The sequence below is a fragment of the Leucoraja erinacea genome, chromosome 31, assembly GCF_028641065.1.
Source record: "Leucoraja erinacea ecotype New England chromosome 31, Leri_hhj_1, whole genome shotgun sequence".
Classification (NCBI taxonomy): domain Eukaryota; kingdom Metazoa; phylum Chordata; class Chondrichthyes; order Rajiformes; family Rajidae; genus Leucoraja; species Leucoraja erinaceus.
The window spans coordinates 15,356,441-15,384,042 of NC_073407.1; the positions used below are offsets into that span (position 1 = coordinate 15,356,441).

A 27,602-nucleotide genomic window follows, 5' to 3' on the forward strand; every position below is an offset into this window, starting at 1 on the left:
AAAGATTACTGAAAGGAAAAAGAGTTACTGCAGTTAATTAATAGCATCATTACACAACCATATATTGGTGTGCAGTTACCATGTTTTAAATTATATTAATAGCTTGTTAATAGGCATGTTATGTCATGGTAATAGATTTTAATTTCTTCTTCAAATATGCCCCTGCCCCCTCCTCTTTAAAAATAAAATATTACTCACAATGGCAATGGGAAGCAGACTGTGAAACATTAACTTCCACCAATGCAGTTCACCGCATCAAAACATTTAGTATTGGAAAGTGATCTTGGTTGTTTGGTTGTCCTGATGTATTCTCAGTGGCTGGATTATGAGTCCTCTCTTTCAACCCACCCTCTTGCTTTTGGGAGTCTCCAGGGTGGCTCTTATTTTTGAATTCCACAGTTCGAGAGGTTTCATACGTAAAGGAACATCTGGCTGCTGAACTTACATTTGTCTAGTTTCTAACCCCCCCCCCACCCCCCCACACACATCTATCAAGTGACCACCTAACCTGGACTGAAGATGCAATATTCCTGGTTTAGGAACAAGTGTAGACCATTCTGTACAACAGGGCCATGCAGGTACCAACATGGACACGTATGCTTCCATTTAAAATGTTCAACTAATTTATTTTTATGATTAATGTTTCCAAATCTATTGCATCTTGCTTATGTATAATTGGCAGAATATTACCCAGGGTTAATTTTGTAATTTGGTTCCTATGATAATTAAAAAATGATTTTTTTGTAGAGTGTAATGACACTGTGCAAAAAAGCGATTCTAAAATTTAAATTAGATTCGAGAGAAGGGATGAAGGGGTTAAACCTCAGATTCAGACCCGTTGCAGATGGAAGGATATGTTCTGATTGCAAGTTCCTGAGTTCAAAAGGTGCTGCCGCTGTGAGTGTTACAGGAACAGACGTTCTTCCACCAGAATGTACTTGATGTCCTTATGAAGGAAGCCTTAATTCTGTCCTCATCTAATGTAGAGAGAGGGGACTTGCGTCAGTGTTAGTGTTTTGTGTTTCAAATGAATTTAATCTGGACAACATTTTGCATGCATGTTCAGTGACCTTCCCCACCTCCACAGCTGTGAGGAGAGAGGGCCAGACCATGTCACACGTAAACATTTTTTTAGGACCTTTGAAATGGTCTCGTGCATTTTTTCACTGAGATAGTTTTGTGAGTTTCAGACCCAGTGTTCTAAAATCACATTTTTATCCTTAAACACCTTGACAGTGAATGTGAAGAAATCATTGTTTCAATGAGGCTATCAACATTTATACCATAGGCCTGATGCAGTTTGGGATTAACTTGAGACAACATCCATGTTGCCCAACTGATCATTGTTGTTCTCCTCCCACCTTTCATCATTTTGTATTACTATCATAATTCTCGTAGATTCATAGGGCTGTAAAACAAGGGCCAAAACTGTTAGGCCTAACTGTCCATACTGACCATGATTAAGAGGCATGGCAGGAGGCATTCATATTGTGCCTCTAAAGGTGAGATTCGTGGACTAGTGCAAGAGGGAGGCACTATAGTGCAGCTGCTAGAGCCACTGCCTCACAGTGCTAAAGACCCAGGTTTTATCCTGACTGTGGATACTGTCTGTGTGGAGTTTGCACGTTTTTTCTCTGACTGTGTGGGATTTCTCCAGGTGCTCTGGTATCCTCCCACATCCCAAAGCAATGGCGGGTCTGTAGGTTAATTGGCCTAGGTAAATTGCCCCTATTGTGTAGGGAGTGGATGAAACATAGAAACATAGAAGGTAGGTGCAGGTGTAGGCCATTTGGCCCCTCTAGCCAGCACTGCCATTCAATATCATGGCTGATCATCCAGAATCAGTACCCCGTTCCTGCTTTCTCCAACATCCCTTGATTCTGGATGAGAAAGTGTGATAACGTAGAACTAGTATGAATGGGTGATCGATAGTTGGTATGGACTTGGTGGGCCGAAGGGCCTGTTTCAATGCGAGTTGGAATACAGGGCAAATCCCATTTGACTGTATTTGGCTCACAGCTCTCTGGACCTTTCTTATCCATATATCTGCCCAAATGTCTTTTGAATGCATATTTCTTTCTCTCTTTTTTGTCTCTCTAGACTAATGATATATCAAGCTCTGTAAAAGTTATGAATTCTTTGTGCTAACTACTCCCTGGTAGAGAAATTTATCCTGAATTAGTCACTATTATGTTTATAGCCTCTTGTCTAATTTCAAAATGAAAATGTTATTCCTGTGGTTACCTCTCCCAATCTTTTCATACTTGCAAAGACTTTTGTCAGCTTTCTTTCAGTATCGTTTGAGACCCTCTACGGGACTGAAAGGTTCCTATAAGATCTGGAATCCCCTTGGCTTAAAGATGAGATGAGTAATCAGGCCAGGAAGCTCAGTAGGAAATGGTTCTGTTCAAATGTCGCTCGCAGATTCCGTTCCCAGCTCAAGCTTTGAATAGCTGGAAGTTGAAATGTAACCCCAAGTGGACCATTAATAACCAACCCTGCCTTTCCCTTTGGGTATACAAAGCTAAAGTGGGCAGGGTTGTTATACTCATCTCTCCTGATTCATCAGTTTGCTGCGTTAGCTGTTTCCAAGAAAAAACAATTACAAAAAATCTACTGTGAAAGCCGAGGTTTAAACACCCTCTGTCCAAGTTCAGGAATCATTTGATTCTTATACGAGAAATTAGAATGAAACACTGAGGGAAATGGCATGGAAAATGAAGGTGTAGGAATGAATCAAAGGTCAGTCTAGAACTCACGGTTGGGCATGGTCACGTGTGGGTTGGAGGTGCTTGGATGGAGGAAGATTTTGAAGTTAAGTGAAAATGAGCAATGGGAGAAGTCTCCATGATGATCCTTGATTCAACATTCTGACAATGTCTAGAGAGGGATTGAAGTTTGGATTTTAGTATGGACAAACTAGGAAAAGTACAATGGACTGTGTGTGATGGTGTTGAGTTGGTGGTATTTGAAGGGCTCTCTGCGAACTTGTCTAATTCAAATGCAGTGGGTGGGTATGAAGAGGAGAAACACTAAAGGTATTTATCTTCTCCCTTGAATTTTTATTATCCTGATGGTCTTCCCAGGGTCAGAAAGTAAATGGATGATTTGTTCACAAGGTCCCTGCTCCCGACTGAGATGCTTTTGTAGAATCACAGAATTATACAACACACAAACACATCCATCAGCTCTCTACGTCCCTGCCAGGCAGCATCTGTCTAAGGAAATTGACACACGATGTTTCAGGTTGGGATTCTTCCTCTAAAGAAGGATCCTGACCCGGACAACGCCCTCTATCCGTTTCCTTCCACAGATGCTGCCTGATCCACTGGTTTTGGCAATGAAAATGTTGTATGTTTTAATGAAATATCCTGCTATACTCGAGAGATTATAGACGCAGTCTACTTAATCACTCCTCACTGGACAATTTCTCCCAATTCCAAGAATCAGTTTAATGAACCATTGTAATGCTTGTCATCTTCCTGATGCTAATTGTATACAAAAAAATATATATATATTTTAATGTTTTTACCTCAACAGTAACCTACAGAATATGGATTCCAAGTCAGAATATGTCAAGGTAAGTCCCTCTCCTATTTATCTGAAAGGTAACTGATGTACCCTGAGAAATGTGACTTGGTTACTATCTGGCCCTAATCATCTCAAAATAATCTTTCTGACCTCAATAACAGGATTTAGATTTCAGTTAAAAAAACTTCAACAGAATAGTCATTAAGCTAGAAAGAGTGAATTATGTTGATTTTCCTCTTTCCCTGCAAGCGATGGAGTCCCCAGAGCAAAAGGTCTTAGGCTCACATCCAATGAGTCTGTTGAGGTGAGACAACTAAACTGTGTTGAGTCAATTTGGTTCAATGGCTGAGGAGTAATGGGCTTAAGCATGGAGTAAATATGGGGATGAGGGAGGGGGGAATTTTAGATGAATCATCTGTTCCTAACCATTAAGCCAATGGTGTTGGGAAGGTACTAGTTTTGGCTTGAGCGAAATACCCAATGCACAAATGACCCTTCAACAAGCTTGGGGATAACTACACTGGAGAGAAGATGGAGAATGGTTACTTGGCGTGAATCTGTCCTAAAAACTTTCAGGAGGAAAAATAAATCAGCTGATAACCTTTATAAAATTGCTTAGAATTCAGTTTGTATTGACTCCAAAGAGTGGCAAGCTTTTCAACAGCATTGCCAGGCACTGAAAATATTCATTGATTTTATTGTGTGTGCTGCAGTGCCATTCAGTCCTAACCCAGTGGCTCCACAAGGAATGGCTGCCACAGTTAGAAAGAACATTTACACTTGGAAAGTCATAAAATGCTGGAGTAACTCAGCGGGGTCAGGCAGCATCCCTGGACAACATGGGTAGGTGACGTTTCACGTCGGAACCCTTCTTAAGATTGGGGAGGGGGTGTTGTTAGTTGACAGATGTTGCTGAGAAAAGGCACATGGTTGTAGGAGTGAGTCTGGGTCTTCCGCTACTTTTGTTTTACAAAATCTGACATTGATTTCCAACATGATCTTCTACACAATAAACCAATTTTATTTCTGTCATATGCTGCCCTATAACATGACATTGGCGATCTAGGTGATAGTGATTAATTTTAACATGGTTATCTGACTTTGAATGTTGATGCGTTGTTATTGCACTTTAGAAAGACAAAAATGCTGAGGAACTCTTGATAGTTTTTTTTGTTAAAGGAAAATAATCTATTTTGATGAGCATTAACTGAAGTAAATTCTGGTCTGAATTGAATCTAGAGCAATTATAGATGATGGCAGAAGGATTATGTTTATTACATTTAATGTAGTATTTATTGTACGTGTTTTTACCATCTCACTCAAAAAAATAATATGAGTTGGTGGAAGATGAGAATTGAGAGAATAAATAAAAGAATAAAGAACAAGAAAGGAACGGTACAAGAAGTGAGAAATGTGTACCACCTACACACACGCTGGATTCTAGCCAAGGAAAAGTAAGCAATAGAAAGATATGATGGTTGACTATAATTATATTAACATCCAACACTGATGTCCACCCACCACAATCTGTTCAGGTTTATGTTGGTGCAGCACCCACTAATACTTTGAAGGGAAAGTTATTCCAGAATATAAAATTGCAAATATCTGTATACTGCAGTAGAATTCTCTGCCCAATGTTCGGAGTTGGACATAAACAACCTGTAAATTTAATCTGGCTTGGAACATTGCCAGCAGTTACACGGTTACACCACAAGAATGTCAACATCATGTCTCTTTTTGCATGTTGATATCATGATGGTGAATGAAGGCAAGTAAACATGATTCAAATGTCTTAATACGAACAGGTAGAGAACATGCAGAGTGGAGAGGTTTCATATTTGCCCCTTTGGAAGGACATGAGAGGAACGTCTGATGAATGTGGCATAAATAAACCAGAAATGACAAGAAAATTATGATTTTTAAAATACATTTGCACAGATATATGAATAGGAAGTGTTTAGAAGGATATGAGCCACTTGCAGGAAATGGGACTTGCCCAATATGCCAACATGGTTGACATGGACAAGGTCAGCTGGAGGGCCAGATTCCATACTATACTGCCCTACAACTATAGATTTAGTGATGAAGTGAGGACTAATGGCTTCCCCAGATTTGAGAATTCTATAAATTGAAATAGTTTTAAGTATTGCTGAATCACTGGAACAAATGCAATAGACCAAAGCCTTGGTTTCGACTCAGTCCAAACTGTGAACAAGAGAGAGCTTTGTGCTGATGTTTTCGATTTGTTGGCGCCACTTAGCTTCTCCTTATTTCTTCTCTTAATTCCAAGAATTAAGCTGTTGGGAGGAGGGTGTGGGGAGGTTCAATTCCCTCCTTTGCAATGGAAAGAATGGCAGAGGAAGAGAGAAGAGGCTTTTGTGAGTTTGGCAGCAAGGGAACCATGAAGGGTTTGAATGAACTCTGCGCACAGTCAGTGATTGTTAGCACTGTCACTTTTTAGCCGTCAACTGTGAGGGTATGTAGTGATCTGATGCCAATGTGAAAGACATTTGCTTAAAAGGACAGGATCACTGTTAGCCCGCAGTGAATCCTGGCCAAACAAAAAGTTTACAGTTAGTTTCCAAACTCAAGCCAGCTTCGTACAAAGCACAGAGGCGCTGTGCTGTAATGTCTGATGTATTGTTTACAGGTTCTTTATTATGAAGAAAACGTAATTACATTTTTTTTTTAATGAAACTGGAGAATCTATTTCAAGGTTACACTAAGATATCCTAAATCAATCCCGGCAGCAGAAACTACTCCAAGGTAACATTCAAGAATGGACATCACAACCTCAATACACCCATAATAGATAAAGGAAGGCAAAATATTGAAATCAACCAGTATATCAATGCTTTCAAGTTCAAGTTTATATTGACTGTCACTGTACCAATTGGTACAGCGAGATTTGGGTTGCCGTACTGTCATACAAATAAAGAGAACACAACACATGATAGAATTTAACATGACCATCCCCACACAGCGGAATCAACGTTTCCCACTGTGAGGGGAGGCAATAAAAGGTCAGTCATCTGCCTCTATGTTCACCCGTGGTCGGGGCCTTAGCATGCGCTAGTGGTTTACTATGGGAAGGGCACACTGTATATGGGCATTGGCTGAGGAGATGATTGAGCTTTGATGCCAGTCAAATATTCCATCAATAGTCAACATTTCAGAGCGAATGTGTGGGCACAACATCTAACAGCCTCCTGTGTTTTATAACAACCATTGCTCAGATGTTGGTGGCTCGCTGCACAAAATATGAGTAGAAGCAGTGACCAAGATTATGGTCAGAGTTGAGCTTTAGGCAGCATCTTCAAGCATAACAGGGGAGGTTTTATCAAGGGAATTGCGAGTCCAACAAACTCGAACAGCTGAAGTAACGCTGCCAATGGTGGAGTGAAACGGGCAACTTTCCTGTTTTAAAAAAACAAACAGCTGCTTGGCTGAATCAGTGAAGGGCGCCCAGTTTTTGAGGCGTGCAATCCTAACCAGAACTGGAATCTTGGAAGAATGAAGAACCAAACGGGGAGTTAAAAAGAAGCAAGATGTCAGCTGTAGTTTCAGTGTTTGTGCTGACTGAAATAGAGGTGGGAAGATGATTAGTAACTTCTGTGAATATTTATCTTGGTTTCCTGCTTTGTTAATGGATCCAAGTCAAGTTGACATCTCCTCATCTTCTCTTAGTAAACTTTATGAGCTAGACTATGTGGGTCTAATGAAGTGAGCAGACTTGAACAGGACCTTTGTGCTTTCCCCTCTCTCAATCTTGTTGAATTTTGCCTCCTACATGTAAGCTCTGAATGCACGTAACTTTTAGGATCAAGTCTGAGGGTTGCTGAGGAAGAGAGGAGTCATTGCCAACCAGAGAGGTTCATTAAAAAGCCCCCCACTTTCAAACTACTTATATGGAGAAACATTTGTAGCCATGTATGTTACAAGCAGCAGGTGAAGATTTGCTGTGGGACCTCTATGCAATGTCTTTACATTTCTGCATAGATACAGTGCTCTGATAGGTTCTGATTGTTTGAGGCAAGTGATACAGAAATAAAAGTTGTGAATTTAAAATAGATATTAAGAGACAACAAGTATAATGGGCATTACAACCTCTGCCATTTGACTCATAGAAACACACCAAAACTCATACTGCTATTAAAATGAATTTGGTGCCTAATCAGTCAACCATACTAATGTCTTTCTTATCATGTCATTGAGGAGCTCCATTTTGTGAGTGTTTAGCACTGGTTCAGATTATCCTGAATATCTGGAATGGGAGATGCCTTGTGTTGGAAGCTGCATTATTACTACACAAGTTATTTGAGCAATACACTGGAAAACTCAGTGAAACCGTGGAGAGGAAGATGGTTACCTACTATTCTCCAGAAGTTTTCCAAATATACGCTGAAAAGGCAATTGGAAGAGAGATCTGTGGTTACTTGGTAAAGGGCTGCAAGGATTTCAATGTTCAATACTTGAGTGATCCATGTAAGTTTTCGTATCTTCAAATGTTCCATTACATCAAATTATATTCAGACCGAAGAAGGGTCTCGACCCGAAACGCCACCCATTCCTTCTCTCCAGAGATGCTGCCTGTCCTGCTGAGTTACTCCAGCTCTTTGTGCCTAATTAATTAACGGGGATTGATATGTTTGTGCATGTAACCGGGGTTGTCCCCAGTCATCCTCACAGCCCAATGGATGGAGGCTTATGCCCCTGTCCCACTTAGGAAACCTGAACGGAAACCTCTGGAGACTTTGTGGCCCACCCAAGGTTTCCGTGTGGTTCCCGGAGGTTTTTGTCAGTCTCCCTACCTGCTTCCACTATCTGCAACGTCCGGCAACCACCTGCAACCTTTGGGAACCGCACGGAAACCTTGTGTGGGGCGCAAAGTCTCCAGAGGTTTCCGTTCAGGTTTCCTAAGTGGGACAGGGGCATTAGGAGGAAAGGGCACATTATCTGTGGTAAGACAAAGACAGGACAAGCCAGAGTGAACCTGCAGAGCGGCACCAGTTATAACCTGACCACCCTGACAATTCCTGAGCCCGTTTGGTAAACCACCTCAATTTTGCCCCTCACTTGGCCATCTTTATTAAAACGATCAGATTCTAACATCTTTCTCTTTTGCTAAAAGGCTCCACCTCCTCTATTTCATCAGTGCAGCTGCAAGTGGAAATTGATTTTAATTTGTGACTGCCTAAATTACAAGGGAGAGCAGAGTCTACAGTGGAACATAAAATACCATGCAATGTGAAGCTCGATCTGGTCATTGCAGACAGGGCGCAGGTGCCCAGCAAAATGGTAGCTGAGTGCATGTTGCAGAGGGAGGGGGGGCAGCTGTGGGAAAACACATTCACTTTAATTGCCTTTTAAGCCAGCGGATTCTGCTGAGTGTGATTATTTTTTACATTCCTGATGCAGGATCTCCACATTTATCCTAGGTTTCCCCCGACTTGTCCACGCTGACCAAGATGCCCCATTTAAGCTGCTCCCATTTGCCTGCATTTGTCCCGTATCCTAAACTTTTCCTGTCCATGTATCGTCCAAAGTCCTGGTAACAATTTGTTTCTGGTTGCTGCATTTATCTTCAGTTTCAGAAGATGGTTAGATTGGATTAGCCCCAGGGGAGTATGAAGAAAAATACCAGTATGTTCAATGGTATGTGTTTCATTCACATGGTCAATGTATCCATATAGACCAGGTAAGATCCTTGACTTCATCCCTTGGTTGAGGCTGAATAATTCCTTCCCCCAGGCAAGGACAGTATTGAGCTTGGCTGTGATTACTGAACTACTGGTCACTGCTTAGGATAGAACTGAATAGAGGCCACTTAAGTTACGTGTGAGAAAGTTGGTCAACCTGTTAGAGAAAATAAATAAACAACGTCCCTGTTTAAACATTGGTAGTCCCAATGCATGATACTGATTTCAAGTGTCAAAAGATGTCAGGTCCTGCCTAACAATTCAAGCTTGTCGCGGGTCCAAGTGGATTCTTTCTTTCTCCTTTGTGTCTAGATACTTCCCACTGAGGCCCATTCACATGTGTACAATCTCCCAGCTGGTGAGATGGGTTGCCGTGCCAGAGTTAAAGTGTTTCCAAAATCGGTATTGGAGAGACATGAATGGGGGAGTTTTCCTCCGTGTTTGCTACTCTCTTACTAATGGGCGTAGAAATGTTGGGAAGTTCCTGGACCTCCCGACTCCCCCAATGGTGTCAGACACTGCGAATGAGGCTGAGTGGTCTCTGATACCTGCTCGCCTTTCATGTCTTGGCCTAAACGGTGTTGAGTTGGATAGGGCAGTTCTGTGAAATGTGGCCAGGTTAAAAATCAAGCTGGAATTAAGATGTGTGGGGGGAGAAAGAGGGAGTGGGAGGAAGGAGGGAGGCAGCCAACATTGTGAAGGAGGCTGAGTGATCTCTGATGCCATCTGGTGGACAGCAAGAAGGGGACAGATTGAAATGTCACTCTCTCAGCCCACTCGGCAGCAGGGTTAACAAACAGATTCAAATTGCATGTGAGCAAAATATCTACTTCAACTCTGCCGTCGAACCATGTCCACAGATCTATAACATGGCAGCTGACACAAAGGAGCATCAATACCAGCCTTGTGATAAGGCACAATGATTGAACCTCCAAAAAAACAACAAAAGACACAATCACCACTGCATCACTTTGAACCAGGCCATCCAATTTCACTCACAAAGACATCGATTTCCCGATTTATTGGGCCAGGAAACAGATTTTTCCCAACAAAAACTGCATTTTCACCAATCCCTGCAGATGTGGTCACAAACCCATGCAGAGCAGGTGTTAATTTAACAACCAAAAATAACATGCAGTGCAATAGTGTCACTATTTCCCTGATCAGGTATGTCAATAGTGAGAAATGAATTAGCCCTGTGGGCTAATTAGTATTATAAACACAATCAGAAAGCGGCAAGGAAACAGATTGTCTGGGTAAATGAGGCTCGCAGAACACAGATGTGCAGACTCCATCTCCTCGTCTGTCCAAGTGGAAGTACTTGTTGATGCAGGGGATTAGGCACAGGCCCACAAGCCTGGATCCTGCATCTGAATCCAGCCCATTGAAAAGGATGTGATTCCTGTATGTAGAGTGGGGATCATTGGCTGTTCCCAGCCCTTGTTGTGTGCAGGCACTCAGTACAAAGTTGCAATAACTGACAACACAACTTAGAGCACGGGGATGGCTGTTGTGTGAAATCAAACAACGTTCCTCTAATACCTCATGTTTATAAATCAACAGCTTTGATCTAAATCTCACCGAGCCTGCGGTGTTCTTGTTTATTTTAGACAAAATTAGTTGTGCACAATTTGTTCAACAGTCTGCTGGTGCAGTCTTTTCAGATTCACACCCTCCAATGATGCTTAATCTTAAAGTCATAGAAATGTAGAAACATACAGCACAGAAACAGGGCCCTTCAGCCCATCATGTCCCTGCCAACCATTCACCTACACTAATCCCATTTTACCAGCACATGGTTTGTGGCCTTCTGTGGCCGGGTGATTCAGGTGCTTGTCTATGCAGTTTTTACATGTTGTGGGAGTTCCCATCTTCCACGTCCCTTCAGATGCTTTGTTCTGGATTCCATCTATCGTGTGAGTGGGAGAGTTCTTCCCCCACCCCCTTAAACCTCGTACCCCTTACTCTAAACCTATGGTTTTCAGTTTTAGGCATTTCAGCTCTGAGGAAAAGTTTCCTACCTATGCTGTCAGAAATTTGTATACAAAAATTAGAGTCACATTGGAAAAAAACAAGTTGGAACCAAGTTGGAACACCATTTCAGGGTGGAGGGGTGTAACTGGTGGAGTACACCAGAGATCTATTCTTGGCCCTCAATTGTTTACTATATACATTAAAGACTGATGGGCAGAATAAAATGTAAGGTTTCAAAGTTTGTATATGAGACGGAAATAGTGGTAGGGTATGTTGTGATGAAGATATTGCGATTGAGTGATTAGACAAAAATCTGGTCAATAGAGTTTAATATAGGGAGTGAGAGGCGTTTGGTTTGAAAGGAACCAATATATTTAGGGTAAGGGCCTGATGCGGGCAAATGGAACTGGTGCAGATGTGCAATAAGGCCATCATTCATGTGGTTGAATTTTCTGCGCTGTTCAAGGCTGACTCTCTGAATCTTCCCTGAGTAACACACCATCTGCTGTGCAGGAACTAATTGGAGAAAGGAGAGAAATCCTTTCATTTGTGAGCACAAAATCTGAGATAAGTGGGAATCAAAAATCAAAGCGAGGGCCTTGTGAAAACAATTCTCTCATTGCGTTAAAAATGAGAAAAGGATGCACTTTCCATCTGCGGTGTGACTTCTCCATTAGTTCATCTGCCTTATTCTACTCCTGCTAATTTATCGTACCAGAAACCTAAGACGGCATCGGTTTTAGAGGCACAAGTCACTGCAAAGCTGGAGTCCTGAGCAAACAAACAAAAGTGCTGGAGGAACTCAGTGGGCCAGGCAACATCGGTGGAGGAAAATAAACAGTGTTTTCTTCTTCAGAGCTGACGCATTGACTCTCCATTTCCACCACAGATGCTGCCAGGCTTGCTGTGTTGGTGCACAGCATTCGGTTTTGGTTTAGTGCTCCTAAATTGAACATGGTGCCGCCTGGAATAGAGCTCCAAATGCCATTCAAAATTGCGCAGAGAATACGATAATAAGTCAGGACTACAGGGAGGGTGAATGCATCGGGATTGGAACCCATGACATGGCCCTTTCTCCTAGTCTGCACACAGCTAGTGTTTAAATGCAATTATTTAAATCCTCTTCAACACAGAACAGTCTGCTCATCTATTTTCTAATTCATTTCTGTCAAAGGAGGACCTCAGTCATCCAATTGAACAGAGGGAATTTATTTTCTGGCCTTGGCTTCATTGGGCTTTAGGGTTTTGTGGAGAGAGAATTTGCTAAACAAACTGAATAGAAAAAGGATAGAATGTTATTTTGCTAACCTTGACATATTCTGCTGGTGCATTGTTTGTACATCCGTGGTGGGGAGAAACATTAACCCACTTCACGACTTCCACCTGCCGATATATCTGTCCTGTGTCAACCTCAGCTGTGGGCAGCATTCTGACCTCTGAGACAGATCATTGTGGGTTTATATATTGTGCCAGTTATTTGGGACAGTTTCTTCCCAGCTGTATCAGGCAACTGAATCATCCTACCACAACCAGGGAGCATTCCTGAACTGCTATCAACCTCATTGGTTACCCTCAGACTATCCTTGTATGGACATTGCTGCCTTTACTTTGTTCTAAACATTATTCCCTTATCATGTATATATACACTGTGAAAGGCTTGATTGTAATCATGTATTGTCTTTCTGCTGACTGGATAGCACGCAACAAAAGCTTTTCACTGTACCTCGGAAAAGGTGACAATATACTTGGGTGCATGTTCTAGTCTCACACAAGTTGATGGTGCAGTCATCTGGGGTGGGTCCAGAACTGAATTAAAATTAAAAAGTGACTGCTTTTCTCAGGGATTATTACACATACTTGTGATTTATAATTACTGGTCAGTAGTCTACCCTGCTCCCTTAAGGAAACCTGAACGGAAACCTCTGGCGACTTTGCGCCCCACCCAAGGTTTCCGTGCAGTTCCCGGAGGTTTTTGTCAGTCTCCCTACCTGCTTCCACTACCTGCAACCTCCGGCAACCACCTGCAACCTCTGGTTACTGCACGGAAACCATGGGTGGGGCGCAAACTCTCCAGAGGTTTCCGTTCAGGTTTCCTAAGTGGGACAGGGGCATAACTCACCTCTTAGCTGCATTCCAGCCCTTCTTGTCTGCAGGTTTAAAAAAATCCCAGAAAAGATTAAGGAATTTTCCCAATGTCCCAGAAAAACCTTTCCACCATTAATATCACTAAAGCATACTATCTACACAGAGCAAGCTCTGGCAATCACTAACAACCACTTAATATGCTTTTGTGATATGAGAGGTGGAAAGGCCCTGGCCTGATCTTCTTTAGTGTTTTGGGATCTTTTAGCTCCAGTCAGGGTAGGCTGGGTTGTGAGGAAAGTGTAAGGGGATGAGTGTAATAGCAGTGGCATGGCCTACTGCCTAGTAATCATCAAGCACAAGTGATTTAACAGTACACTGTGGAGTTACTAGTACAGGTAATGGATTTAAAGGGGCAATGGGCCTTTAAAGTTAAACTGGTCCTTCACAGAGAGTAGGGGGGATTGATCATGGAGGTGCGGCATATTCTTCCCACACTACTATTGATGGTGGGACTACAATAATGAACAAGGCCACATATGTTTAACTGTCTACCCTCAGTTCAGCACAATATTTTAACAAAGACAAATTTAACAAAGATGATGCAGGGGAAATTATGAATATTCAGAGACAATTGAATGGATCCTCATCAAAAACATTAATGGACACCGACTCTCATAACACCAGTTCCTCAATCTCTCGACACATAACGTTATTGGTTGAGGAGACAGGAGGTCTAATCCAACCACTGCCGTTTTAGATGGAAAATTAATTGAGATCAACTTCCCTGTGATTCTTAGGAAAGGATTTGTTTGTACAACAGCACAATGAAGCAATCACTGGACTGCACTTCACAACTGAATCATAGAACAAGTCAGAGGACAGTGTCCACGACTGGACATTGATGTATGGGTTTATCCCACTGAGGGACTGTTCCGTTTCAGACCGTGAAATGGTTAATGTCTTTCCAATCAATTCAATATGTTGAACAACGAGCACCATCCGCTGGCATGTCAATGATGGATCACTTTGCATTCCAAATCCACACACAATCAGCTACCCTGTGAAAAGCTTAGCTGGTTAAGAGTGACTAACACATCCCCACAGACCAGAAGCAGAGGCGGTCTGATCTTGAAGTCGGCATTGAGGAAGTTAAAGTTGTAAAGTCATAAAGAGGTACAGGACCTTAGGCTCACTGAATCTGCACCTACATAAATCCTACGATAACTGTATTTTATTTTAACACATTCTCAACAATCCCTCCAAGATCCCACCCCTCACCCGCAGACTAGGGACATTTACACTAGCCAGTCCCCATCTTGGGAATGTGGGAGAAAACTGGAGTAGGCAGGGGAAACCCACAGAGTCACTGGCAGAATGTGCAAATTCTGCACATAGGTTGAGAGTGAAGCTGGGTCACTGATGCTGTGGCTCCATTAACATTGGCTCCATTAACTGCGCCACTGTGCTGCCTCAAATTAGGTTAAATAGTAGTTGGGGCCAGCAATTCTGAGTATGGTTATCGACCTTCTTTAATCATTCCTGGATCATCTCCAGGAAAGACGAATGAATGTCGTGGCCTTTGCTGCCATTAGCCCGAAAGAAAAATCATTGTGGCATTATTTTAAATGTGTGTTTTGTTCAGTTTCTTTTAAGAGTTCTTTGTAAGCTAAGACAATCAAAGGCAGTGAAAGGCAAACAAAGATCAATTGGAGTCGAGAGTTTTCTGTGTTGAACAAATGGAAATGCCAAGTTTCCCTCACCTATGACGTCCAAAGTAGACAGGAAAGGGGTGGCCAATAACACCTTGATTCTGAAAAAAACATGCGACTTGCAAGCACAAAATAATCCAAGCCTTTATCCTGGCGGAGGTTCATGATGAAAAGATTAGCAGCCGGCTAAAGAAACCTCAAGAATTGTTCATCTGTTCATTTCCTTTTATTGCAGACTTTCAGTCATTTGTAATCTCTTTATTTTTACTCAGTCTGCTCTATACGTGATCCAGTAGTATGCCAATGTTGTTTACTCTTAGAGACGTAAGAAACTACAGATGCTGGAATCATGAGTAAAAGACAAATTGCTGGAATTCAGCATGTCAGGCAGAGTCTGTGGAGGGAATGTATATGTGATGTTTCAGGCCGGGACCCTTCTTCAGACTGAAATGTTGGATGTCCATTTTCCTCGACAGAGATGCTGCCGAACGCCTCCAACAGTTTACTGTTCACTCTCATGTTTGATTTTTAAACTGCTGCACCCCTTTCCCAGAATGAAGAGGAGATGGTGATGAAAAGCAAGCAAGTCAGAAGATAGCATCTTCAAACGTTTGAGGATTCCCATGCCAATGGCTGAGGTCGCCACCAGCACTCCTAGATAAAAACATCATTCAATAATATTATTGACAAGTGTTTAAACCAGATATTGCATTGAAGGAGTTATAGATGTAAATTCAAAATGTCATTTAGAAAGCAAAAATAACATGACCAAAGGATTTGTGAGCTGGATAAAAGTGATTTATAGTCCAGTCTGTATTGTGGGATTGGGTCGAGTTCTTGGCTTACGCTTTGTCCCATTTTCTGATCAACTTATGTGTTACGGGCGAAAATTGGTGGGGAAGAGACAGAACTAAAAATATAGAAAATATCATATCCCCATACTGAGGCACACATTGGGCATCCAACGAAAGATTTCCCCTTTCTTACAATGGGTGGTGAATATCCGGAATTCTTTACCCCATGAGGATTGTGGAGACTGGATGTGTGTAAAGAGTAGGAGATCATTTCTGAAAGATGAGGGAATTGAGAGCTGTGATGAATTGGCCCAGAAGAGGAGATGGGATCTGGGGCAGATCAACCATGATGATATGGAATGACCGAGCAGGCTCGAGGGGCCTACATCTGTTTTATCATGTTCGCTGTCTCTTTGCATGTTTAGTGTAAAAGTGAAACCTCACCTCCTACCTTATGGATGCATCATGCCATTTAACATATATATTTGCACACTTATTTCTGGTTGTCCGAGGACTTTTAAGATCTCAGTCAAGTTCTGCAGACTAGGCCAAGTTAAGTTTCACTAAGGGAATCACTTGGGATACTTTCAAGACACAAACTGTAAATAGCAAGTATATGATTTGTAACCTCTATACAATACACACTAGATTATCATACTAGTAAAAATATCAATGCATGTTTTGCTTCCAAGATCAAATTAGTTCCAACTGCATCAGGTTGACATTTTCAGAAGGTAAAGGAAAGAAGTAAGGCTTTTGATAGGTCCCTCATGGTAGTTGATCCAGAAGATTTAGATATATGGGGTTCACAACGACTGTGAAGATTCGGAACTGGCCTTATTCAAAGAAGAAAGGTTGTGGCAGAAGGTAGATATTCTGGCTGGAGGTCTGTGACCAGTGAAGTTCCACAGGGATTTGTGCTGGAACCTATGTTGTTGGTGATATATACAAATTACCTAGACATGGAGATTGGTTGGTGAGTACGTTTGCTGCTGATGCAAAAATTGGAGGTGTTGCAGGCAGAGGAAGGCTCTGTATATAAGATACAGTGAGATATAGATCAGCTCCAGAAATGGGCCGTGAAATGCCAGACGGACTTTAACCCGACAAGTGTGAGATGTTTCACTTTGAGAGGTTGAATGTATGCCGAGAGTGTACAGTTGATGGCTAGACCCTTAACAGCAATGATGTGCAGATGGATTGTAGAGTCCATGTTCAAAGCTCACTAAAGGTGGCAACACAAGTAGATAGGGTGGTAAAAAGGCATATACGATATGCCTGTCTTCATTGCTAGGGTGAATATAAGAATCAGGAAGTCATGATGCATCTCTATAGGACTTTGGTTAGGCCACATTTGAAATATTGCATGCAGTTCTGGTCACCCCATTACAAGAAAAATATTAAAACATTGGAGAGGGTGAAGAGGAGATCTTCCAGAATGCTGCCAGGATTAGACGGGTTCAACTACAAGGAGAGATTGGTTAGACTTGGATTGTTTTCTCTGGAATGTAGGAGGTTGAGGGGAAACTTGAAAGAAGTATTTACAATTTATGAGAGGTATAGATATGGTAAACAGTCAGAACCTTTTTCCCCAGAGTGAAAATGTTCAACACTAGAGGGCATAGCTATAAGGTGAGATGGGGAAAGTTACTGGAGAAGTGGGGGGGGGTACATTTTTATTATGGAATGCATTGGTGGTGGAAGTAGATACAACAGTAGTGTTTAAGAGGCTTTTACAAAGGCGCAAGCAAGTGCAGGGAATAAAGGGATATGAATCATGTGCAGGCATATGAGATCACGCTCAGCTGGGCATCATGCACAGCATAAACATTGTGGGCTGAAGGGCCCATGCCTGTGTTGAACTGTTCTATGTACGAAATAGGAGAAGATTGATGTAAAAAGAGAGGACAACATTGTCCCATTGAAAATATTTACCAGTACTTTCTTTTTGAGGTGAGGTAGTTGTCTCTTGAGGAAAGATTGAGCAGCATAAACTTTCTATAGTTTTGAAGAGGAAATGCTGATCACTTGAAATAAAAATTGTGAGAAGCTAAACGGGGTCAATGCTATGAAGATGTTTCTTTTACTGCCGAACACCGGATTTGCAGTGTACAGTTTCAAAATAAATGATTGACCCTTAAGACTGAGTTGAGGAGGAACCTCTCGTCTTAGAGGATTGTAAATCTCCAGTATTCTCTACCAGAGAGCCTGAGATGCTGTGTCATTGAACATATTCAATGCTGAGTTGTTTTAATTATTTAGGAATACAGTTATGGGGATTGGGCAGGAATGTGAAGTGATGGCCAAAGAACAGATTAGCTATGGTCTTGTTGAAGGGTCTTGCAGTATACCCAATCCTGCTCCTTGAGTTCTTATGACCAATGACTAAATGCAGCATTATATTCCGTGGTACACAAAATTGCTGGAGAAACTCAGCGGGTGCAGCAGCATCTATGAAGCGAAGAAAACAGGCGACGTTTCGGGCCGAAACCCTTCTTCAGACATTATATTCCTTGGCACTGATGTGATCATTATGGAAATGCTATTTCTCTCTCTCCCTCAGAATAAAGAAAGGTCCGCCAAAAATCTTTATAGAATTAAATGTCTCTTAACGCATGGCCTTGGATTCCTAAATATAGATGCTCCGATCGCTATGGATTGTTCTGTTCCGTTCAGTTCTTCTTCATCCAACTTATCATCCAGCAGAATCATTAACATGAAATAAGAGACTAGTACCATTGGAGGCAATAAGATTTAATAGGCAGCATTAACACTCGTTCCATTTCATGTACAAATAAGCTATTAGATATCAAGATTTCTAAAGTGGGGCATTAGATGGGTGTTGATAGGCAGATGGTTGGACAAAGGCCAGAGTTGAAATAGCAAAAGGTGTGAGATAAGGATGGAACAGTTGCAAATTGTGAAGTCAGAGGAACAAATTTCTGCCGTTACCAATTATCCAAATAGTTAGTTATGCACTGGATTGCCACTGGGGACAATGATGATTGGCAGGGTCCTGCTGGCCACTGAATTATTTGACCTTAGCTGAAGTGCTAATGGATGGCATGTTACAAGGAAACAATCAATCCTACATAAATTACAGGCCCCAAAGCAACAATGTAAAGAGAAACAACATGCTTGTGCCCAATCTCAGATGCATTTCGTTGTCTCATGCTTGTGCTGAATCTGAATCTGAGTTGAGCCCATATTGGATGCCCTTCTACACTAAGCAAGCTAACCATTTGCATAATAACTAGAAGACCCACAATCCTTTGAGAGAAAGAAACCTCAATGAATAACACTCATACACTTGTATATAAATCAATTAACACTGGATCATGCACATGGAAAAGATGGGGATGTTAGGGAGGTGTTGAGCAATCATAGTGATTGAAAAATAACACGTTTTAAAAAGTATGATAAAGGGTGAGTTTACACTAAAAGCATCATTGGAGTAATGCTTACCCGATACATGTTACACAGTATTTATATGGATAGTTACACAATTATATTTTTTGGATAATTTGAACACTCTGCTATTGAAGATGCCGCACCTTTTCTTGTTGTTACATTTATTATATAAATTACATAATCACAATTTCATAAAATTACGGAACATTCACAAAGAAAAGATTCAGTAATCAGTCAATGCAGGTATCGCTGAGGCCAGTGGTGTTGGAACCGTCTACCATTGTTCCCTTATCCAACCACCGTAACCTGCTGATAAACGTTCTATTATCCTCAACTTTTCCCTTGAGGCCAATTATGTTACAGTCATTTTTACTGGATGCTCATCTCTTTCCAGCTCTGGTTCATTCACCATTGCCAGATCAGGTGGTGAGTCTTTCCTTTTAGTGTAGTAGTCTACACCCTTTATGAACACCATTTCCTTATCCTCTTTACCTGCTCTTCTGCCTGTCAGTTTCAGTGGAGTTAAAATTCCCCATTAATATTATATTCTATGGGTGGTCTGAATACTATTGCTTTTGTTATTGATCCTTAAGTACTTTCCTTTTCTAATGTAGATTCACTTTTGTCTAACTGATGTACTGGAATTATTTTACCTCTGCTTGCTTTAATGCTTCACCTTTCTTTTGCTCTGAAGAACGTTTCTCTTTTAAAATCCTACAGTGATTAATTTATTCTAATAATCTGGATCCATACACAATCCTTACAAACCTTTTTTTGTTTTAAACTTCATGTATTTTAGCATATGGACAATTTGACATTATTAACAGGATTTCCTCTCACTTTATTTTAACCATCGCTTTACATTTATTCTTATAACCCTATTTATTCCTGATCCAGTTAAGACCAACTTGTTTTATAGATGAGAATGGCACATCCAAGAAAAGACACAAAATGCTGGAGTAATTCATCAGGTCAGGCAGCATCCTTGGAGAACATGATTAGGTGATGTTTTGGGTCGGGACACTTCTTCAGACTCGAATAATCACCTATCCATGTTCTGACCTGCTGAGTTACTCCAGAATTTTGTGTATTTCCTTGGTAAACCAGTATCTGCAGTTCCTTATTTCTACAATACACACACACACACAAACACACACACACACACACACACACACGCACACACACACACACACACACACACACAACCACACACACACACACACACACACACACACACACACCACTCACACACACACACACACACACACACACACACACACACACACACACACACACACACACACACACACACACACACACACACACACACACACACACACACACACACACACACACACACACACACACACACACACACACAAAGTGCTCATGGAACTCAGCGGGTCAGGCACTCTCTGTGGAAGGAATGGACAGACGATGTTTTGGGTTGGCACCCTTCTTCAGACTGATGGTGAGAAAGATGTATAAGGGAGGTGGAGCAGAACTAATCCAGACAAGTGATAGGTGGATAACAGCAAGAGATTAGCAGGAATCATAGAAGGGGTGTAGTGAGAGAGGGTCTCACAGAGCGCCTGGCAGAGAGAGGAGGAGAACTTCTTCAAACAGGACAAACCTGAGAAGATTAACAGTGGAGCGGTAAAGTGGAGACACTAGGAACTGCAGATGCTGGAATCTTGAGCAAAACACAATGTGCTGGAGGTACTCAGTGGGTCAGGCAGCATCTGTGTAGGATATGAACAGACAATGCTTCACGTCAGGGCCCTTCCTCAGTCAGGTGTCATCTGCGGATATTGTTATTATGTTTGTTTACAAATTAATAGAAGTACATCCAAAAATCGGGAAAATCTTCCAGTCTGGCACCTGGTCCCCAGAATGTTGGATTATTGGAATATATTACATAGAAAATGTTAGAAAAACTCAACAGTTCATAGAATCCTTTTATACCATCTCGTTCATTCCTAATATTTTCTTGTGTACGGCTCATATCCCTTTATGCTTTTCTTTTCCCAGTATCTGTCCAAATTTCTTTTTAATATTATAACTGTTTCTGCCTCCACCACTTCCTCCGGCAACTTGTTACAGATATTCAACACCCTCTGTGTGGAAAAACCTACCCCTCACTCAAATCCTCCTGAAATGTCTCTGTTTTCACCTTAAACCTGTGTCCCCAATTGTAAACTGCACTGTACTGCGAAAACTGACTGTCCATCCTATTTTTGTCCCTCTTAATTTTATGAACAGGTATAAGGTCAGGCTGTATCAGTTGGGAGAGGAGTGGAGTTAATGCTTTGTGTCAAGGAACTTTCATCAGAATTGAGAAGAATTGGCAATCAAACCTGTTTTAAATAGCACAGCAGCGAGAGTGTTAGAGAGAGCAAGAGTCAAGAGTGTTTGATTGTCAAATGTACTGACAATGGAACAATGAAATTCTTACTCGCCACAGGTGCATGCAATAGTGTGCAGGCTGAGAGGCAGAGAATGGTGGAGACTTGTTGACCAGTTGATCTACCTGGAGGGGACAGAACTGGAAGGAGATGAATGAAAACAGGAGATTGAGAGAAAGAGTAAAATGTGATAACTGCGAGATATAAAACATCGCTGATTTTGGACCTGAGATAAAGCAGGGAATGGTAGAAAGGGTTTCGGCCCAAAACGTTGCCTATTTCCTTCGCTCCATAGATGCTGCTGCACCCGCTGATTTTCTCCAGCATTTTTGTGTAACTATGCTAGAAATACTTAGCAGGTATGCAACATCTGTGGTGGGAGGAAAACAGGATTCACATTGCAGGTTGATGAGCTTAGATCCAGCTGATCAGACTGGTCACTTGAAATTGTGGAATTAAGTCCCTAAGTGCTTTGATGTGACTTGTTGAAAGTGAGAAAGCAACGTGACTACATCTGAAATTAAATAGAAAATGTTGGAAACACTCAGCAGGACAGGCAGCATCTCCAGAGAGTGAAACCGTTGTTCTGAAATGTTAATTCTTAATTTCTCTCTACAAATACTACTGTCCAGCTGAGTATGTCTAGCATTTTCTGTTTTTATGATAACTTGTATATATTGTCGGGAATTTACAAAATTTACCACTGCATAGAATTGCAACAATACTTCAAATGTTGCATAGAATGATGGATGGGATGTCAAATTACAACGTTATAAAATACTGGGTAAACAAGGAACTGCAGATGCTGGTTTACAAAAAAAAAGACAAAGTACTGGAGTAGCTCATCGGGCCAGGCAGCATCTCGGGAGAACATAGGTAGGTAACATTTCAGGTCAGGACCCTTCTTCAGACTGATTAAAATACTTGTAAGAAGGATGTGATTGGCTTGGAATGAGTGTTGAGGAGATTCTCCAGGATGTTGCTTGGATGGGAGGTGTTGGGTGTATTGGAGGTAGACTCTGTCACATTTAACAAGCACCAAGTAGACTATCTGCACTAACAACCCTATGTACCCAATAGGGGTAAATGGGATTAGTGCAGATAAGTACAAGGGGTTGCATGGACATAGTGGGCTGAAGGGCCTGCGTCGGTGTGGTGTGAATTTGTGTGTGATTTCCAGCAGTCCGAAACCAACTCCAATTCTCCCCACGCACACAAGCTGCCCGGCCCTTGCACCTGTGTGAGCGGTCATCCCGGACCGTCCCCACCTTTGTGCAATGGGGCAGAGAGAGAGATGCGGGGAACGAGCAGGGTCTGGGTACAAGTGCGAAGCGGGGAGCAGCCAGTTTACGCGGGGGTGAGGACGAAGCCCGTTGTGTCTGCACGGACCCCGGCTGCAGCTTGCGTTAGTTAATGAACAGGCTGGCGAACGGCTGTCTGTCTGCTCACTCGCTGCAGCCAACGCGTGGTGCCTGAGTGTGTGGGCACCGCGGGCTGCGAGGCTGCCTGAGCAGATAGCGGCTGCTTTATCCGTTCCCTTGTCTTTTCCTGCCCTTTACCACTACCCCCCCTCCTCCCCAAGAGATCCCGGAGACAAGAGCCTCGCTCTTGGCGTCAGCCGGTGCCCGGGGCAGCGGGGCTGGGCTGTGGGCTTGCATCTCAGGGGAAGTATTCTGACTAGAGTTGGCGAGTGAGTGGGTGGGTGAATCGAGGTGGACTCGCCCATCCTTCCCCCTCTCCCCCACCTCCATCACCAGCTCCCCGTCAATTCCCGCTGGGACTTGATTGCATTTTCATGAGCTGGGAGGCAGCTCCTGACAGTCATTGGCGAATCGTGGCGGTGCCGCGGATTGTCAGGAGGGTGATGCTCCCGTGCCCAGCACCATCTCCGCGACTGCACCAGACCCCCTCCCCCCCCCCCCCCCCCCCCCCCCTTTCCCCTCCCCTCCCCTCCCCTCTCCTCTCATCCTCATTCAGCATCTGTAGCTATCTGTGTGTGTAACGGCACCGCGAGATATCAGGCAGTAATTCAAGCCGAGGGTGTGGGAGGAACCCGGGTCAGTTCTTGTTAAGATCCTGGATTACACACATCTCTTTGGAGGAAGCGAACATGACTGACAAGTGCAGTTTGTGGAGCGCCATCTCGGCGGCAGCGTGCTGCTTCTACCGAGGATCGTTCATGCAAGTCCAGGTAAGGAAGGATAGCATGAAACACAGGCAACACTGTGCAGCTCGCCTGGCTGTGGCATGCGGTCCCCACACATGGGGAGGGATGCGAGGCTGCAGCTGCACACGGTGTCGGCATTCTGCAAACCGCTACTTTATGAATGAGATTTGCCAGGTAGTCATTGTAAACTGTTCCATCCTGCCTGCTTGCCTTCTACTGAGAGAAGGTTGGATTCCTTAAGCAATCCCATCACGTTGGCTTTGTACACTTCTACAGATAGCGTTTGAATCAACAACATTATATGTGTATATATTTTATACACTATTAAGAATTACTGTACGGGTGGATTACAGTTAAACAAATGGTAGTAAAGGTTGTTTTTTATAGAGTCTGGTACAAGGGTGATATACATATACATACACAAGCAATTTCTGAAATGACACTTGGACAATCTGAGTGGTCGATGCACGGGGTCCCTAGCAGAATGGGAGTGGGGTGGACCAGGGTCAAACAGTATAGGCAGATATAGACACATAATGCTATTCGGAGGGATAGCCACAAAAGATGCAAAGAGACGGAGATGGGAATGATTCAGATCTGGGGAGAAACTGAGACATAACCAAGAAAATGTGACTTGGATGAAGAGGCGCAATGGGCTGTGTATAGGGACAGAGACATAGAGACATGGAGGGAGAGGTACGCGGGGACACACAGTGAGACAAAGCTAAAACCCAGACCCTCGGGGAGACACAAAGGCGCATACCTATAGGGTCACAAAAGCACACATACTCATGGGACAGATACAAGGCGAGTGGCAGTGACTGGCTCGGCGCCTGATCCAGTGTGTGATGGAACTGTTGATCTTCCACGATCAGTCCATGCACTCGATGATGTCATGCGGTGACTCTGCTTCGTGTCCTCACTGACTTCTGCTGGAATTTGAAATATGGCTCAAGATCCCAGAATCTGTAGTTCCTTCAGCCTCTACTTCGGTACCTGAGCCGTCATGATTCAAGTTTAGGTTTCATACTCGCTGTTGACCAACGCACTAGTCCATTCAATACTGGCCAATAGACGATAGACAATAGGTGCAGGAGTACGCCATTCGGCCCTTCGAGCCAGCACCGATGATCCACAATCAGTACCCTGTTCCTGCCTTCTAACCATATCTCCTGATCCCGCTATCTTTAAGAGCCCTATCAAGCTCTCTCTTGAAAATATCCAAAGAACCGGCAGATAATTCCACAGACTCACAACTCTCGGTGTGAAAAAGTGTTTCCTCATCTCCGTTCTAAATGCCTTACCCCTTATTCTTAAACTGTGGCCCCTGGTTCTGAACTCCCCCCAACATCGGGAACATGTTTCCTGCCTCTAGCGTGTCCAAACCCTTCATAATCTTATATGTTTCAATAAGATCCCATCCCATCCTTCTAAATTCCAGAGTGTACAAGCCCAGCCGCTCCATTCTCTCAGCATATGACAGTCAAGAGGTATGGCCAAGGTAGTAATGAATAATGAAGGGAGCTAGATCGGAGGAGTATTGAACTTCCAGGATTCCACCGCACCCCCATCCTTGCCACCCTCTTTCTCCCCTAACCCCCGCCTTAATACAAGTGGAAGTGGCTGAAGGGTCATCGCCCCACAGTTAGTAAATTAGCCGGTTTACAAACACGTTGGTGGCGATGGGAGGTGGTGGTTACCAAGCAAGAAACCCTCCAGTTGAATTGCCACCCCCTCTGCGTTGGGCAGCTTAATATCAAAACACAAAGGAAGGAACTCTGTGGGCCAGGCAGCATCTGTGGAGGGGATGAATAGACAATGTTTCGGGCCAGGATCCGGTGAGTTCCTCCAACACTTTGTGCTTTGCTCAAGATCCCAGAATCTGCAGTTCCTTCAGTCTCTACTTCGATTTCTGGTCCGGCCAAGAACACGTTCAGCCAGGTCTGGACAATTGTATGGATAGTCCATACGGTGACACTCAGAGGATGATCAGCAGTGAGCTAAAGCACCAGAGAACCGCGGTCCCTCACTGCGGGAATATTTGAACCAGTCCCACGCCCATACTTGGCAGAAGAAACAAGACTTGGAGGAAATAGTTCGGAGCAATTCCAGTAAGCCAGCACTTGTCACACCAGGAGGAAATGCGTGACCGAGGGAGCGTAAAAAACCCGCTCACTGAGAGAGATGAATATAGGATGCGTGCTTTGGAGATTCTGCCATGTTATTGTAAGGACAGGTGCGGTGTATGGAAAGTGTGAAGTAGACGGATGCTCAGTCGCTTCCTTGTAATGTGACTGAGCTAATGACGGCGTGGGACAGCTGCATTAGCGTGGGGAATGAAAACATCGTTCAGTAACATATCCCATTCTCCGTGCGCCAGTATTCAACATTAATATAATGTTTAATCTTTACTTTCGTTTTGTTAAGGATTCTGATGACGACTATTGTCCTTCAGCGCCTGACAAATAACAATTCCCTAGGGTCAGCATTGAGGTGGCCAACAACTCTGCTCTCTCCTCATAAAGAATGCCTAAATCCAGAGATTAACCCAGTCCATGGGACCTCAGATTTAGAATACTGATCCATGCCCATTTCATTGCCCAGAGCCCTCAACCCCATCCCCACCCACCTAACCCTGCCTAGGAAATACCTGTTCACAGCGGGATCTGTTCATGTTCCGTGTAACAAATGGCCTTGGTCAAACCCTACCATGCTGGTCTTAATGCTTAGAGGTTATTTCATCACAGGATAATCGCAGCTGTAGTCAGAGGTCTTCGTCCCAATTACACTCAGATGCGTTTCCAAGCAAGGATCAGCGGAGACAACAGTCTATCTATCTGCCTCCCTTCTGCAATCTATCACCAAAATACACACACAGACACACACCACAGATTAGGAATTGAGCAGTTATATCTGATTCTCAATGATTCAGCTCCATCAGCAGTATATTTATAAATAGGCCCGAGGGGGAGGGGGGGTGCAAGATGTACTGTAAATGTGTGTATTTGCATTGTAATCTCGTTCTTTCTAAGTGTGTTCTTTATAATTGCAACGTGCACTGCACATTTTTGCTCCAGGAAAACATTATCCGCTTTATTGATCACACATTGAAATGCAGACACTTGGCCACTCACACGACATTTCAGGCTCCATTAGAAAACCGATCTCATACAGAGAGAAGGTAGAAAAACACAGAGAGAGCTGCTGCCGCCCCCCCTCACCCCCACCCACCTTCACCCCCACCCCCACCCACGCTGCCTTCAACCTGCACAGCAGTAAGTTCTACAAAGTTTCCAAAAATTGACCTGTGGAAATGAATTCACATGTAAAATGAAAATTTAAAAAATCCGAATTCCCATGGAAGTACAGAGAGTGTTCCAATCTATTTACAATGTGATGGGGGCAGCTAATGGATCGGTAATCTGGGCCGGCAATTCCAATGTATGTTACTCAAGCACTAGAGGCAAGGCATGGCTCTTTAAATTAGTTGCAGGAACATCATTTTGTTCCCAATTTTAAATACGGTGCCGAATACTTGAAGTGAATTCATGTTCACTTTCACGAGATGGGGGGGGGGCAGAACTAGTAACTGGTGTCCATTTCAATCCTCGGGGAGGAAATAAAGGTGTTCAGATGATAACAGAAACTGCCTCTGAAAAGATGACGTAACTAAGAAATAACGATGTGCAGTTTCTGTTTAATAGACGAGTCAGGTGCCGGGTACAGACCCCTTATTAAAATAACAGACTATCACCTCTGTGGAAACAGCGATTGAGAAATGGCACGACGCTCATTTAGCTCCTAATCGCCGGCGATGGTTTAGAATC

The 27,602-nt window shown here is 43.0% G+C and overlaps 1 protein-coding gene across 3 annotated transcripts in view; it reads left to right on the top strand.

Annotated features, from left to right (window-relative positions):
• Window positions 1-27,602, top strand: part of LOC129711981 (SH2 domain-containing protein 3C-like) — a 115,862-nt gene that overhangs the window by 53,351 nt on the left and 34,909 nt on the right. For all 3 annotated transcript variants that reach the window (XM_055660072.1, XM_055660071.1, XM_055660073.1), the window contains one exon: window positions 3,541-3,580. In XM_055660072.1, the coding sequence (XP_055516047.1) occupies window positions 3,541-3,580 (40 nt within the window). The remainder of the gene's footprint in view (window positions 1-3,540; window positions 3,581-27,602) is intronic.